The sequence below is a fragment of the Gobio gobio genome (assembly GCF_949357685.1).
Source record: "Gobio gobio genome assembly, chromosome: 7".
In the NCBI taxonomy this organism is placed as follows: domain Eukaryota; kingdom Metazoa; phylum Chordata; class Actinopteri; order Cypriniformes; family Gobionidae; genus Gobio; species Gobio gobio.
Window position 1 is genome coordinate 45,585,397 of NC_137103.1, and position 16,939 is coordinate 45,602,335.

General features: G+C 38.0%; 3 protein-coding genes across 5 annotated transcripts in view; 2 read left to right on the plus strand and 1 right to left on the minus strand.

The window, feature by feature from the left end:
- Positions 1–16,939, minus strand: part of tfpia (tissue factor pathway inhibitor a) — a 1,059,262-nt gene that overhangs the window by 599,438 nt on the left and 442,885 nt on the right. The gene's annotated exons all lie outside the window — the stretch shown is intronic.
- col18a1a (collagen type XVIII alpha 1 chain a) overlaps positions 1–16,939 on the plus strand; it is a 102,904-nt gene that overhangs the window by 41,732 nt on the left and 44,233 nt on the right. The window contains exon 1 of one of the 3 annotated variants that reach the window (XM_079821230.1): positions 13,735–14,015. The exons of the other annotated variants lie outside the window; for them this stretch is intronic. Coding sequence (XP_079677356.1) covers positions 13,841–14,015 — 175 coding nt within the window. The 5' untranslated portion in view covers positions 13,735–13,840. Of the gene's footprint in view, positions 1–13,734; positions 14,016–16,939 lie in introns of those variants that run through there. 3 annotated transcript variants of the gene reach the window in all.
- Positions 14,267–16,384, plus strand: LOC307129422 (collagen alpha-1(XVIII) chain-like; the record flags this gene model as incomplete). The annotated part of the gene is made up of 1 exon (XM_079821821.1): positions 14,267–16,384. One exon carries the CDS (start codon positions 14,267–14,269, stop codon positions 14,942–14,944), a length of 678 nt encoding a protein of 225 aa, XP_079677947.1. The 3' UTR covers positions 14,945–16,384.

Genomic DNA, 16,939 nt, shown 5'->3' on the forward strand with positions numbered 1-16,939 from the left:
CCTGTACCACCTCGCTGGGCCCCCTTTTTCTGTCACCTTCCAAGATTTACGAGAAAGCAGTCAATGGTGTGCAGTTTTGGAAAATAAAATAACATAAAACACAGCCCAGGGAAGTATAGGTGGCATTGGAAATTTATGTTCTATGGGCCTCATTCACGAAACACGAGCAGAACGAATTTGTGTGTAAATCGTTCGTAAAGCCGCTCTGACGTAAATTTTCGGATTCACGAAAATGTTCGTATTTTCAAATGTTAGTTGGTACGAAAGAAATTTACATCTGCTCCCTACCACGTGTAAATGGTGCGTACAACATTGCATTTTGATGCACTATGTACCATAATAATATTTCAAGAGTTGATTTGCCCCGTGTTTTTTTTTTTTTTTAACTGTTCAACGCTGGGTAATAGGCAGCGCTCCTCACTGTCACTTTTTACCCGTCTGTCCAATCAAAGCGCTTTCAAGCGCCACCAGCTGGCCATTTTCAGAAGAGCACCAGGCAATTTTAGCTGGCTAAAATGCTTGGATGGACACATGATAATTTAATATTTATTGCTAGGCATATGGCCGTTCCTGCACACGTCATTTGCAGTTGTAACTCATGGGCGGGGATTATGCTAATTATGAATGAGCGTGCACGCGCGTCCTATTTACAAATGTTTGAAATGCATTAGTGTACACACGTTTAACGAACAAGTCCGTGGTATACGAAGCGTTTGTGAATTTGGAGGAGAGTTTTCGTAAATGTCCATTTTAAGCGCAAATTACTCAGAATTTGCTCATATATTTATGAAAGTTTCATGAATGAGGTCCAATGATTTTAATATACACACACACACACACACTGCCATACAAAAGTTTGAGATCGGTAAGATTTTGTAATGTTTTTAAAAGAAGTGTATTTTGCTCACCGAGGCTGCATTTATTTGATTAAAAAAAAAAAAAAAAAAAAAAAAAACGTCATATTTTGAAGTATTATCAAGAAACATTTATTATTATTATCAATGTTGAAAACAGTTGTGTAGTACAGTTTTTTTCAGGATGCTTTGATGAATAGAACGTTTTAAAAAACAACAGCATTTACTAGAAATAGAATAGCTTTTGTATCATTATAGACTACCGTTCAAAAGTTTGGGGTCAGTGAGATTTTCTTTTTTTCCAGTTTTTGGAAAGAAATTCTTTTATTCAGCAAGGATACATGGAATTGATCAAAAGTGGCAGTAAAGACATTTATAGTGTTACAAAAGATTCTATTTAAAATAAATGCTGTTCTTGTGAACTTTCTATAATCAAAGAATCCTGAAAAAAATTGTCAACATTGTTAATAATAATAAATGTTTTTTGAGCAGCAAATCAGCATATTATGATTTCTAAACGATCATGTGACACTGAAGACTGGAGTAATGACATTTTAAAAATATGTTCAAATAGAAAACAGCTATTTTAAATTGTAATAGTATTTCACAATATTACTGTTTTTACTGTATTTTGGATCAAATAAATGCAGCCTTGACCTCTTTTAAAAACATTAGAAAATCTTACTGATCCCAGACATTTGAACGGCAGTGTATATTTTTTATCATTTTACTATATATTTATCAATGAATATATACACAATAATCACCCATTATTTGTTTATTTTTTTACTATATTATTTGTGTTTTTTATATTTTGTTTCTAATATAACGACATTCATACATAAACATTAAGTGTGACGTTATTGTCAAAGTAATGTTTGGGGCCTATTATTTATATTTTTTGGTCTATGAAAATTAATGCTGTGTGTAAATTTTTGTGCAATCTAGCGGTGAGATTGCGAATTGCAACCACCCACCACTTTCCCCTTTCGAAGCACAGAGAGAAGCTACGGTGGCCGACACAGGACAAAGATGTCGTCGTCTGAGACAGCAGACGACGTAGAGAAGTTTATCTGTTTAGGGCTACTGTAGAAAGATGACGGCGTAAAATGGTGACTTCACTGTAAGGGAAACCGCGGTGTATGTATATAGAAATGGCTCATTCTAAGGTAATAAAAAAATAACGGTTCATTATGTAAGGTCTTTATACACCACTGAAAACAGAGTTTTGTATATTTTATTGCATTTCTGTCAATAGATCCTCATAAATATTACACACTGCATCTTTAAGTCCAGTATGTAGAATAAACCTTAAGTGCCTTTAGAAACAATAGAATCAATACAATTAAATGCTGCTAGATGACACATACACCAGGACTCACTGGAAGACTAGCAGTGGAGCTCTTGGAGCCACTGGAGATAGAATGAAGCCAGGACCACCCTCTGCTCAGAAGATGTCCCTTAACTAAACTCATTACTTTTTGAAGCAGCCCTATGCCCCCCTGGGTAAGCTCTGTCCAGTCAGTGCGCCCTCCCTGAGGAAGCAGTGTTTAGCATGTAAATGCCCTCCTGCGGCTCGCCTGCTGACTTCTCTACCCAGCAGAGAGCCAGAGAGGTCCAGACAAAAGCCTGCTGGTGTCATGAAGGCATGCCATGCATTCCATGTCATTGTCACTGAGTCTTTGAAGTTTAAGATGGGGTATCCTTCTGTACTCCCCAATTGCCAGTTTTTTCTTCCTTTATTGGTCCTGCTAAGATAGCATTTATGTACATGCACACAAAGCAAGAAAGTTTTTGGACATGGATTTTGTTGTGTGTGCATTTGTGTCTAAGTTTGTAGTTGATTCAGGCTGAGGGTGTTTTTATTGTGCAAACTGCCTTTACCAACATTGGTACTTTTAGATTTGTTTTTTTTTTCAGGGTGAACTCGGTTTATGGAGACCCAGTGCAGGGGTTACAACCCCTTTTAGCTGTGAAAACACATCATATGGATCTTCCATATGCTCCTTAGAGAGCTCATACTGTAGCTCACTCACCACCATAGATCTTTCTATGCATGTAGACGATGGGTAGCTTAACCTTCTATATCCATTTGCACTTCCTATGTGTGTTTACTTTGGAATAGTTCAAAATTGCTGACCCTCATGTTGTTTTAAACCCATTTGACTTGACACCACCATGGCCAGCATTTGTTTTCATTGAATGGACAAAAACAACGTGAGAATTCTGCTAAATTGATTCATAATTGATGAATGTATTAAAACAAATAAGAAAAGATAAGTAACTTATTTTGTGCTCCAAGGAAGAAAGAGAGTCATACAGGTTTGGAATGACATAATGAAGAATTTTATTCTATTGGTGAACTGTTCCTTTAATCCAAGCTTTTCTTAATGTAATCGTATTCAAATGCAGCTAAAGAAGAAATTGTTTAAATTTGGTCTGTTGAGTCCCACTGTCTTTCCTTCACAAAGGACTTATGTTGAAATGTCTACAGCTTTTGTCAGCCTTAGTGCATATCAGGTTCACTAATTTTGTCATATGGTATAATGTTAAATTTGATGTATGGTTCTCTGATGGGGGACCTGAAAGGTGAGGACAGATCGGAGGAAGCTACAATGCATAGAAAGTTCACTGGACACCAAGAGGGGCTATTGAGTATCCTATGGCTTTTTGGCAGGGGTCTGCTTACACGCTCAATTATCTTACTGACTGCAGCGCTTTTCTGAAGCGTTAAGGCCAGGACACACCAAGCCGACGTTCAACGTTGGGCTGTTTTTGAGTCGGCTTATTTGTCCGGTGTGTTCTGCATCGTTGGCTCTAGTCAGACTGGTCTGGGTTTTTTAAGCCGATTTAGCATGTTGAATCAGTGTCAGGCCGTCGGTGAGAGAACTCTGATTGACTGTTCATCTCAGTCAGTGCATGAGAATAAAAGCAAAAGTTGTTTAGAGTTTGAAATCCTAGTTTCAGGTTCCCTTATTTAATGACAAAAAAAGACGATACCTGCTGATATATACAGATATTAACCTGCACGCAGGCACAGAATGCAAGTGCTAGTTCACGAGTTCACACGTACAAATAAGTCTGATAGAATAAATGGTATGCGTATTTGGCGTGCTGTCCCAGGAGAGGACTCCGAGCTCGCTATTTGGCCCGAACCCAGAGTACTCCCCCCGTATCTCTGGTTAGTAAAGTAACCAGGTGAGTGTGAGGAAGACGGGGTGGTGGAGGGATGCTGAAAACCTGTCAAGGAACTTTGTTGAGTTGACTGGGTATTTATATGATCCTCCACTTGTGCTGATTGGGTAGACATGTTGATTACTGATTGCTGACAGCTGGTTGGAATGACATTATGATTGGATAATGCTCCTCCCGAACTTTGTTAATGAAACATCATTTGACAGTCACCTTTAGTCTTTTTGGTATGTTCAAGCGCAGTTTTTTGGCCGAGAAGCAGCCGTCGAGAGGCGACAACACAGTCAGCTTTCATCTGCGCTAGTTCTTTGACGCTCGGTGTGTCTCGGGCTTTAGACCAGGCAGGCATGCCCATGTCATTTGAATGACACAAAATGAGAAATATTTATAATTTTGTCTGGAATTGATTTGCAAGCTTGTGTGTCTCTGAACATTTGCATGTTTTGCCTCTTCCATACTTGTCTCTGAATATATATATAGGGTTTAATGGACCAATAAAGTGGCATTTGATGAAATGTTAGACTGGCAGGTAATGTGACCCTTTGTAATTCCCCTGTAAGTGGTCCAATATGGTGTCCGTTAAGGGCTGACCTAGAAATTATAGGTTAAAGTGGGTCACATGTGCTCGTCGCCTCTGTTGCCTTTGGCTTTTGGCTTGCTTAGTCGGTGACACTAAATACTATATAATCAACTATAAAATTATATATATATATATATACACTCACCTAAAGGATTATTAGGAACACCATACTAATACTGTGTTTGGCCTTCAGAACTGCCTTAATTCTACGTGGCATTGATTCAACAAGGTGCTGAAAGCATTCTTTAGAAATGTTGGCCCATATTGATAGGATAGCATCTTGCAGTTGATGGAGATTTGTGGGATGCACATCCAGGGCACGAAGCTCCCGTTCCACCACATCCCAAAGATGCTCTATTGGGTTGAGATCTGGTGACTGTGGGGGCCATTTTAGTACAGTGAACTCACTGTCATGTTCAAGAAACCAATTTGAAATGATTCAAGCTTTGTGACATAGTGCATTATCCTGCTGGAAGTAGCCATCAGAGGGTACATGGTGGTCATAAAGGGATGGACATGGCATTTAAACGGTGCCCAATTGGCACTAAGGGGCCTAAAGTGTGCCAAGAAAACATCCCCCACACCATTACACCACCACCACCAGCCTGCACGGTGGTAACAAGGCATGATGGATCCATGTTCTCATTCTGTTTACGCCAAATTCTGACTCTACCATCTGAATGTCTCAACAGAAATCGAGACTCATCAGACCAGGCAACATTTTTCCAGTCTTCAACTCTCCAATTTTGGTGAGCTCGTGCAAATTGTAGCCTCTTTTTCCTATTTGTAGTGGAGATGAGTGGTACCCGGTGGGGTCTTCTGCTGCTGTAGCCCACCCGCCTCAAGGTTGTGTGTGTTGTGGCTTCACAAATGCTTTGCTGCATACCTCGGTTGTAACGAGTGGTTATTTCAGTCAAAGTTGCTCTTCTATCAGCTTGAATCAGTCAGCCCATTCTCCTCTGACCTCTTGCATCAACAAGGCATTTTCGGCCACAGGACTGCCGCATACTGGATGTTTTTCCCTTTTCACACCATTCTTTGTAAACCCTAGAAATGGTTGTGCGTGAAAATCCCAGTAACTGAGCAGATTGTGAAATACTCAGACCGGCCCGTCTGGCACCAACAACCATGCCACGCTCAAAATTGCTTAAATCACCTTTCTTTCCCATTCTGACATTCAGTTTGGAGTTCAGGAGATTGTCTTGACCAGGACCACACCCCTAAATGCATTGAAGCAACTGCCATGTGATTGGTTGATTAGATAATTGCATTAATGAGAAATTGAACAGGTGTTCCTAATAATCCTTTAGGTGAGTGTATATCAACTATATTACTGATCTGCATTGACACTAGGCCTATAGACGGTTTCATCGGACGCATGCGTGTTGCCACGGTTACGTGCCTGGCCCGAAGTTGACTTCTGGTCTGTGTTTGTTTATCAGTCTGGCAAGGGGATAGTATGGCACACTACTCAGTAGAAACACATTTTTTACGTACTATTCTTGGATAACATGATATAAATATTAACGATCAAGCAGAGAGAATATGACACCAGCTCAAAAACAGTGTGTGCAACTCACCAAGAAGCCTTAAATGTTTCATAAATATCCAGTCATACGAGAGCAGCGTCTAATGTAATTTAGACTGTATGTCTAATGTAATTTACTTATTTATGTAGCTTGTTATCAGAAATAATCTACTCTAGAGGTAACTTATTCTTTTACATGCGTTATGCGTTTACACTTTGCAAAGTCAATCAGGACACAGCGAGTTTACATTTGTTCACATCAAGTGGTCGCCATCTGGATAAATGATCGGAATTATGTTTCCCGCAAAATATTTAAATGTGCCATTATCACGGAGTGCAAAACAACTTTCGCTTTGTCCTCTATTAATGGCAGTGCCCATAGAGCACAGGATTTTTTTTGTGATGCATTCATATACAATCAATCTCAAATAGGGTACTTTATCTACAAGTTAACTCTTCCAACATTAATCTTATGTTATGAAACAAAGAAACATGTAATTCCGATGCATTGCATGATTGAAGGCGAGCGCGCAAGCATTTATAGATACTGTACAGAAAACGGCATTACATGGTCCTTAAGGGTTAGTTCACCCAAAATGTTTAATTGTCATTATTACTCTCCTTCATGTCGTTCCAACTCTATAAGACCTTCGTTCATCTTCGGAACACAACTTAAGATATTTTTCTTCTTCTCTACGGCCTTACGGGTTGGGGTCAACATGAGGGTGAGTAATTAATGTATGAATTTACATTTTTGGGAGAACTAACCCTTTAAGGGGAGCGTTTCCCCCACTCTATATTGCAGACAGAAATGGGAGATTATTTATAATAAACATGCTGAAACAAGAAAAACATGTAAATTAAGATAATGTTGCCCAATTAAAGTGAAAGATGATAGCGCATAAGAAAGATAACGCAGCCTCTGTTGTTATTGATTCTTTGCGGACGTCTACCGGAAGTTACGTTTGGGCCACAAAAGCGCGCATGCACAGTAACGTTTGTTTATGTTGTTGCCGTTGAAATCGTCTATATGATAATTGAACTGAGCTGGATGACATCACTGTTTTCTCCAGAGCGACTGTACAGCCGAATCAAATTCTGTTGCATTACTTTCATTGTTACCACTGGAAAGCTGCTTTGAAACATTCTGCATTGTAAAAAGCACTATATAAATTTGGGACTTGACTCAGTTTGGCTTCTAAGAGTGAAATCATGGGAGAAAGAGTGATGTTACTCTAAACTGCAGCATGTGATCTCTGGGTTTTCTCCTTTGGCTGGTGTTAAGAGGACATTAATCTAATCTGTAATTTGTCTTTGAGTTTAATCTGATCGAAGCCTGTCTTTTCCTTTATTAAGTAGGTGATCCATCTATAATGGATCTATTTTGTGCCTCTGCGTACTCTCAGGAGCCACAAGGCACGATTATTTTAGTCCATAACCGGACTTCTTTTAAATCACAGTAATTGCAAATAATATATTATGCTATGTTTTTTTTTTGTTGCTGTAAAACATTCTTTTGTTCCTTATCAGTAACACACACTAAAATTAAATTATTTTGAGTGAGTTTACTTTGTAAGTTCCTCTACCGAAAAGTATGTAAACATTATATTCAGGTGGGAGGGAGACTGTGTGATCATGGAGCTTTCTCAGTCATATTTCTTTGATAAAACATTTTTAGAACAAACAGTTACAGTTCCGAATTTTAAACTGCTTTAAATTGACCTTAAAAAGCCTGTATGAATGTCTGCTTCAATGCTGTTTGACTAAGAAATGACAAATCTCAGTGGGAAAAACCCAAAGAATATATTTGATCAAGTTTTGTTGTCCTGTCTGCTCCTGTTTACTGATGCAGTAAACCCGTGTCACATCTGTTTCTGCGTTATTATGGATCAAGGACACCTTGTTTGCACATCTCATAACTTCTGCTTTTGGCATGTCAGCTTGAGGTGGAGGTTCAGACTCTCTCTGCATTTAAAAAGAAAGCCTGTGGACAGCGGAAACAGAATGAGATGCTGTTATTATCCCTGTGCTCAAGTTAATTACATGCACTCAACAAATTCCCTGTCACCTGTAAATACAGAAAGCTTTGCTCAAATTCACAAGATCCTTTCATTTATCTGACAGTGTTTTCCAACTTACTTCAATGCAGTGCCAACCCTATATGCTGTATTTTTCAATTATCCATCCATCCAGTTTTCTATTGGAATGTACTGTAAATATAATATTTGTGATTTTTGTGGAGACCTAGATAATCTTTTCAGGATTTGTTGTTGAATATAAATTTGAAAAGAATAGCATTTATTTGAAATAGAAATCATTATATATGCCTTTACTGTCACTTTGGATCAATTTAATAAACGGCATTGTACAGTGAGTGTATAGTTTTCATCTCTTTCAATTATTGCATTAATTTGGTAATTTGGTTGAAGATATTTATGAGGCCATGTAGATTTGATGGACACCATCCAAAAAATAAGGGATTAATGACAACAACAATCTTTTTATTTAAACACACCCAAGGACATTACATGTCCAAGGCACTTTTCTCATCATTGAGAGGAAGGAAATGTCAGGAAAGCTCAGTTTCCTCATAGGAGTTTGCAGAGGAGTGTGACTGAAAACATACCGGTGTGGATGTTGTTTTTGGCCACCCATCCTTTCTGGCTGCACATCCCACATATCATGAACACCTCAAATTTTGGTGTTGTTTTGATGTATAATTAATACCAGCTTTACTCAGATGCCAAACTTTCCAAATCATTAGGGTCCCTTGGCACTCAAGATCACCTAAAGAATATCCCAGTTCAGTCATAAAGGAATGAGGGACTCCCCAAAAGAAAAAAAAATCACAAGCATATATTTTACAATTCATGTTAAATCACATCCTGATGAGTGCAGCTTTCATCCACCAAAAAAATCAATTTGGCTGATGGCAGGGAACACGTTGGTCCTGAATGTGTGCAGAGAAAGGTCACGACTGCGAGGGAGTCGCTGTGGATGATTGTAAACTAAGATTCCCACCCATGTAGGAGCAGAATTATGAGGTTTAGCATTAACCCTTATGTAAAAGCTAACAGCAGGACTTCAGCCAGTTATTGAATTGTTAGTTGCTTTGGTGATATATGTGACGTTTGGCTCGAGGTAATAAGAAGCATGTGTCGATGTCATGTTCTCATAGCTGCTCGTGTTTCAGTGTCCTTGTGGGTAAAGCTGTGTTTGCAGTTCATTAACCTTTAGTTCCTGTGTAACGAGACGAAAAAAGAATGAAGAAAGTCATACTTCCTTTAACCTGCACTGAACACTGGAGTCTAAACAACTTTACTGTGTGCGTTTCTTGCATGTAGGAGTTCTATAATAAAATATTTTAGGTTATTGGTTGCTTAATATGGATTTTTTGGGAAGGATTTTCTTCTCCAATCTTTAACAAATGGGCTCTGCTCTAAAACCCAGTTAGTTGCTTACATGGGTAGCATTTTAAGACATTGTTAGTACAATTCCCAATGTGACCTTTTCCCGAAAGGTCTTTTGGCCAAAGCTCTAATGTAGCATTGCATGTATCCTCCTTGTAGAAGTCAATCCCATAATTATGGAAGCTTGTTTCCGCCACAGAATAAAACATTTTAAAAGATAATTGCGAGTTTTTATTTCACAATTGTGAGTTTATTCGCAATTCTGACTTTTTTCCCCTCAGAATTGTGAGATGTTAACTCGCAATTGCGAGTTATAAAGTCAGAATTGCGTGATATAAAGTCAGAATTGCGTGATATAAAGTCTGAATTGTGTGATATAAAGTCAGAATTGCGAGATATAAAGTCAGAATTGCGTGATATAAAGTCAGAATTGCGAGTTATAAAGTCTGAATTGTGTGATATAAAGTCAGAATTGCGAGTTTTAAAGTCAGAATTGTGTGATATAAAGTCAGAATTGCGAGTTATAAAGTCAGAATTGCGCAATTCTGATTTTATATCACACAATTCAGATTTTATAACTCAAGAATTGTGAGATAAAAAACTCACAATTACGAGTTATAAAGGTCAAGTCTGAGGGAAAAAAAGATTGACTTTTTTTTCCAGAATTGTGAGTTTATCTCACAATATAGTATCTCACAATTCTGACTTTATATTTAGCAATTGCGTGTTAAAATAACTCGTAATTCTGAGAAAAAGTCTTTATCTTGTTTTATTTTGTCACTTTTTATCTCGTAATTTTATTTGCCTTTATTATTACTGACTTTATAACTTTGTCTCGCAAGAATTGCGAAAAACAATTCTGAATTGTGAGATAAAAAGTCACAATTACCTTTTTTATTGTTTTATTCTGAGGCGGAAACAAGCTTCCATTCATAATGCATATTTAATATTTAATAATGCATACTTAATAACTCACAATTCTGACTTTATATAACGGAATTCTGACTTTATAACTCTCAATTGCGAGTTTATATCTCACAATTCTGAGGAAAAAAATTTCAGAATTGCGAGATGTAAACTCACAATTGTGAGATAAAAAGTTGCAATTATATTTTTAAATGTTTTATTCTGTGGCGGAAACAAGCTTCCATAATTATGGGATTGTCTTCTACAAGGAGGATACATGGTCAATAAAAAAATCAAAGATGTTGCATACTTCCTAACTATACATAGTAAAGGTCAAAACAGATGTGAAAAGAATAGTGTCCAAAAATGCACAGTATAAAACAATTGGTTGAAAAGTACCCGGATGACCTAATACTTCCGGTGAGATTCTGAAGTGTACAGTGGACACTTAACTATCCCATGAGGCAATGGGGGAGTAGTTAGGAATGGCAATAAAGCGACTCGCTGTAGGTCACATGACATGATTTATACCATATAGAATGTACTTTTTAATGGTCATGAAATTTGGTGTGTCTGTTGAAATGATTCTAAATGAGGTTCCATTTTAGTTAGTACACCATCTCAGAAGGTAATTGTCTACATAGGCAGTTCAACAATGCCGCTCACTAGGTTTTGCCACAGAACCAGTGAGAATTCTTCCAGCCGTGTCCACTTGAAGTCTAATTGCTATGCTGAGTCCATGCTAGATTCACTGTGTTCATGGCTGGGGTTTGAGGACTGTCCACCCTAATGCTGCTCAGCATTTGTTAATGTCATTCCCACACTCAACGTGGGCAGCCCCAGTGATTTTGGCTCTGCCTCCTGATGAATTGTTCTGAGGGGTTGACTTCTTCAATGTGCCTCAAGGGTTTTGGCAGACGTTGTAGGTTTCTGAAATATGTGCATGCCTCGTTGTGTGCTCTCACTGTTTGAGAAGAAAACTCTAGAGTTTTCTTTGAACCAAATCCCCCGGTTTAGCTTTTTATCCAGTTTACATCAAAACCCCAAAGAGGGGTTTTACTATAAATTCATCTTACTATAAATTCAGCTCTGAGGATAAAAAGAAAAACACAACACAGCACAAGACTTCATTGTATATTTTGGCTTATACTGTTATTATGAGGTGTCTGCACTGTCAAATAGTTCAATTTTTTTTATTTTATTTACAACTATTAACCAAAGTGATTAACGCTTTTAAAATTCACTTTGTACTGCAAACATTTTATTAATTAATTATTTTCAGTGTATTGCTTTAAATTAAAAGCAAGACCATCAGTATTGCATTATGTTGTTTTATTTTTATTATTTTATTATTTTTATATGTCAGTATTTTGTCATATCATATTGTATTCCATTCGTTTCTGACTGAAGTGCACATTGACAATTTTAGTTGACAATGTGCACTTTAAAACATGTCTTTCTTCATGCATTAGTGACTTTATGAAAAAATGGTTTACATTCTGTAATTATTTCTGAAATTTACTTGCAATTTCTAAAGTAACATGTTGAATTAAACATGACATTTTAAAAGAATAACAATGAAATAATATTTTCTTGTAAAACGTACTCCGGTAAATGTTTTAATTTTTAACTTTAAAATATTTTTTATACTATATTTATATTTTTTATACTATACTGAGGGAGGCACAATGTCCACTGATGCATTTGTAAATTTATTCAGGAGAAATATTTGTAGTTTGCCACTGCTTATAGAGTGTCAGTTAGTATGTGGAGGGTCTCTGTCACCAGCTCCCGTAGGCTTGTCTGAACAAGTGCACAAACTCTAGATAACTCTGTAACTGAAGCACAGAACATGTGGTGGCCTCTGTCAAAACTAATTGTGAGTTTAAACCAGAGAACAAGATTTATATTGGGGGTTGGTTTAAGCCTATATGTCGAAGGTGAGCGAGTTTTTAGAGAGCTTGTTCCAGCTCAAAGCTGGAGTGTGGATTAAGCCACTGTTTGAACTTCATTTACATAGTTATGAAATGATTTATGACATCGCTGTCTTCTAAACAGAAAATACGGATTGTATCAAGAAGGCTCTTAATAAAATTTGGGTAACACTTTATTTTAAGGTGTCTTTGTTACACTGTAATAATACATTTAAGTACTGAGTAATATTTAGTAACTACATGTACTTTTATGGTTTATTTATGGTAGCGTTAAGTTTATGGTTTGGTTTGGTTTATGGTTAGTTGCATGTAATTATGTACAATTTATTGTAATTACTAAAGTAACTACATGTAACATATTTAACAATGACACTGTCAAATAAAGTGTTACCGAAAGTTGTGGTTTTTATAGCATCTGTTAAATATATATAATAATAAGGTGACTGCATATTGATATTCCTCAGACATTCTAATTATTAATATCAATAATTGTTTTAGCTCCCTTAACAGACTGTTAAGACTTATATATTAAATATATTTTAAAATGTAGTCTGGTGATGGCAAAGCTGAATTTTTCTTAAGTGCCCTTCAAAAATCATTCTGCTATGCTGATTTGATGTTCATGAAACATTTCTGAATATAGTTGTGCTGCTTAATATTTTTATAGAAACCGTGATATTTTTTTCAGAATAGATTTTTTATATAACACTTTTTTTTCCTTTTTGTAAAAGTTACTTTACATTTTTTTTTGCATGCTTTGTGAACTATTTACCTCAAACATTTCAATGGTAGTGTTATGTTGCTATGCATAATGCACTTTAATGTGTCTCTCATGCAGCATTTCATAAACTACCTAAATATCTTTTTGTAATGCCTTGCAAGCACTAGTATTTGCTTCAGAAAATGCAACACATTTTTTTTAATTTTTTTAAACTATAATTCAAATCGGAGGTTTAGCAAATGACAAAACCTCCTATTTAAAGCATACATGCCTGTATTTAAGAGGGGTTTTAAGCAGCTTGTTTCTGTGTAACAGTGGGTCTCTGGAATTTTTGTGCCCCTATAAAGGCTGTAAAAGTTGAAACAACTCTAAATTCCATCAGCGAGGGCATTTAGAAGCACCGGCGTATACAAAAGGACGCCTTGCAGGCATTTTTGGTAAGAATATCTATCATCAGAGACACTCTTTCACAAGGACAAAGGGGAGATGGAGCTACGGGGGAGGAAAAGGTCCCAAGCTCGGCCAATGACGAAGCAGCCCCCAGCTCTCTTTTTAATATGTTACTCCTCCTCTAAACTTTTCCTGCATGGCTTGTGGGCTGATTGTGGTGACTTTACGGCGAGCCAGAGACGAGTCTCTGTGTGTGTGGTGTGGATTACTGTTGAGGGCATGTCAGGATCCTGTTTGAATTGCTGAATGACTGGAAGTGAACGTGATGTCTGAGCTCAGGTTTTGGCTGTGCCTCTTTATTGTGGCATGCTTGAGGATACGCCACACACATGGCTGGTTCTGGTCAGGTAACTCGGATGCGAAGGGCGCGCAAACACCGGCCTACCTGACTACCGTAAGGCCCACATCACGACAGAGGACAGAACCGCCCAGAACAGCAGGTACAAGTGCTTCCGTAACTGAGGTGGGAAAAGAGGTCAGGGAATCAGAGTTCATATCCAGGTCCGGGTTGGGGGTTGAGTCTGAATCTGTAAATGGGTCATGGTCTGAATTTGCTTCTGGATCCGGATCTGGATCTTCTCAATTTGAAAGACAGGATGCCTATGTTACGTCAACCGACGTTTCGGGCATTTCTGATGAAAATGCTAGTTTGCATGTGGGCAACCTCAAACTGGAGACCAAAGTGGACCAGATGGATGGACTTCAGAGCGTCAGTGACCCAGCATACAGTCAATTTGATGAAAGCATTAATGTTAAAAATGTTAGCACATATAATAACTTAAAGGGGCGTAATTCTACTGAGCATGATGATAACATGACATTGTATTCCTCTGAATACTCTGTCTCAGATAATCTACTAACCATTGAAAGGGAGTATTTTGTAGCTAGCATGCCGGTTGTCGAATCCTCACGCTGCTTGCCAGTCGATCCCGATTTGCCATTTTGCACCAGAATGAAAGTGGAGAGTTTCACGGTGCCCAATTTTCTAAATCAAAGCAGCATGGAGGAAGTTCAGGTGGTTTTAACCCAATGGGCATGGCTTTTGCGGTCAAACTGCCATCATAGTTTGGAATGGTTTTTCTGCCTGCTGTTGACACCGCGGTGCGGCCCGCCTGGACTGCCGCCCCCGCTGCCCTGTCGCAGTTTCTGCGAGGTCGTGCGTGACAGTTGCTGGACGCTCCTGGATGAGGGCCACCTCCCCGTGGAGTGCCACTCTCTGCCTGAAGAAAAGCATGATGGGTATCGGTGCTTGTCAGTTAGTAACCAGAAAGGTAATGGACGGTTAGAATGCCATCTCTCTCAAAAAAGAGAGATGCATTTTCAACCAGTGCCACCTGTCTCTCTGTTTGTCATCCGCCAGTCCTGGTGAGGGTTTGGTTTGTCTGTAAGTGTTGTGTGGTCCTCACCAGTTGTAAGCACTCAAAGTCTCTGCGGAGATGTGTTTTAACACATTCACTTTGCACACTTGTCAAAACTGCATGGATGACTGCATGACACTACTAAATCAAGTCTTTGCATGTTTATGTGTTTGTGTTTCAATACACATGCGACTCACAGTTCCCACGGTCTTGAATTGTTGTGGTTTTCAGAATTTTCCAAATTATTTTCTTCTTTTAGTTTCCCAGCTCTAAAATACTTTTTTGCCTAAAAATAGGGATCAGGATTTTTGCAGCTTACCGATTTCTTGTCATCGTGATCATTCAAGATTTATAAAAGGGATATGCCCTCTTTTGACTGTCACTGTTAACCCCTTGCATCCTGAAGGAATTTTTAATAATTTCACATTATTTCAAGTGGCATACTTAAAAGTAATTAAGTCTCATCAAGTACATGGTCTCATTTGATAGTAAACCTTCCAAATTTTTGGTAAGAAAATTGATTTAGATTATGTTTGGAGGTTCTTATGTTACAAATCTGCTGGAAAAACCCTAGAAAAAGTGATGCGGTTTATTGATTTATTTTGTAATTAATTATGCTTGACATGCTGACTATTAGAAAGTATAGATGACAGGTCATAAAATCAAGTTGAGGCTTCTTCACAATCATGTCATCTGCATCCGGGCTAACTTATGTGTTGATATCTCAAGGCAATCAAAACTCATGGCAATTGTAACCATGGTAGTCTTTTTATCAGAAGTCCAAAAACCTCTCCAAACAAGTGATCTGAGTGTTTTACTGAACATTATAACTACTTACACGTGTAAACGCCACAAAGCATAAAAATATTTATACATAGCACAAGTAACAAGTAGTAAGATACTGGTTGATGAGTGAGGATCTTCCAGCTCTGTTTCAGCTGTGCGCTCCTATTCTATGGCACACAGTAAATCAAGATCTGTTTAATTGGTCTCTACACATCGTCCCTACCCACCATATCCGAGATCCTGTTTTCACTGGTTGAACTTTCAAATGACGTTGGAAAACACAGCGTCATGATCGCGATGCAATCGGATCCCGGAAGTCCTGTAGCTTTAGCCAAGCGGCATGTCATGTCACGCCGCAAGGATTTTCTCAATTTCCGCTTGTTTGAATCGTGACAATCTGCTCTAAATAAAGATGTGTGATTTATCATGGTTTACTAATGTTTCGCAAAGTTACAAAGCAGAACGTGTTGCAAAAGCCTCATGGGCGTCGGCGACAACTTTTTAGGGTTTTACTTCAGCAAATTGCGATTGGTTCATGGGATCGATCAAATTTGGGGCCATTTTTTAAACTAAAAACATAAAACTTTTTATGCGTTTAAGTCATTCATTTACATGACAATGCTGTTTTGGGGGTCTGAACCTTTTGAAAACTGGTTTCAGAGTGCAAGTTTAAAAAAAAAAAAACAATACCATTATCGTATCCTTGTAAACTACAAAAGCCCGAATTTGGGAAAATGGTGACGTCATACAAATGCGTATTGTATGTTCAGTCTATAGATGCGTTGTGTTTCTTTACAAAGAGACATCGCCAACTACTGGCCTGGCATGCACGATACAACATTTTTTGTCATTTTCATGGACCCGTTTGAACGGAGATCGTTTTGACAAGGGGGTCATCTGTACGTGAAAAATGTGAAGGAAAAACTTTTCTGTTTTTGGTACATCGTTTTCGTGTAACCTTGACTATCGATCAAGTCATAGAATGTGATTATCGGCTGATACTGATATGCGGCTGATTGATCAGAGCATCCCTAGCTTAAAATTGTGTCTTTGTCTGTCTGTTGAATGTAATGAAATCAAGAATGGTTGGAAATAGCCTGTAATTTCATTGTTCAGAAGGTGTGGGAATCATAACTCTTAACCAGTCTTTGGAGCACTGAATATATCCAGTATCAACAGCACACATCCTTCATAACCTAATCTGTTGAGTACATTTGATT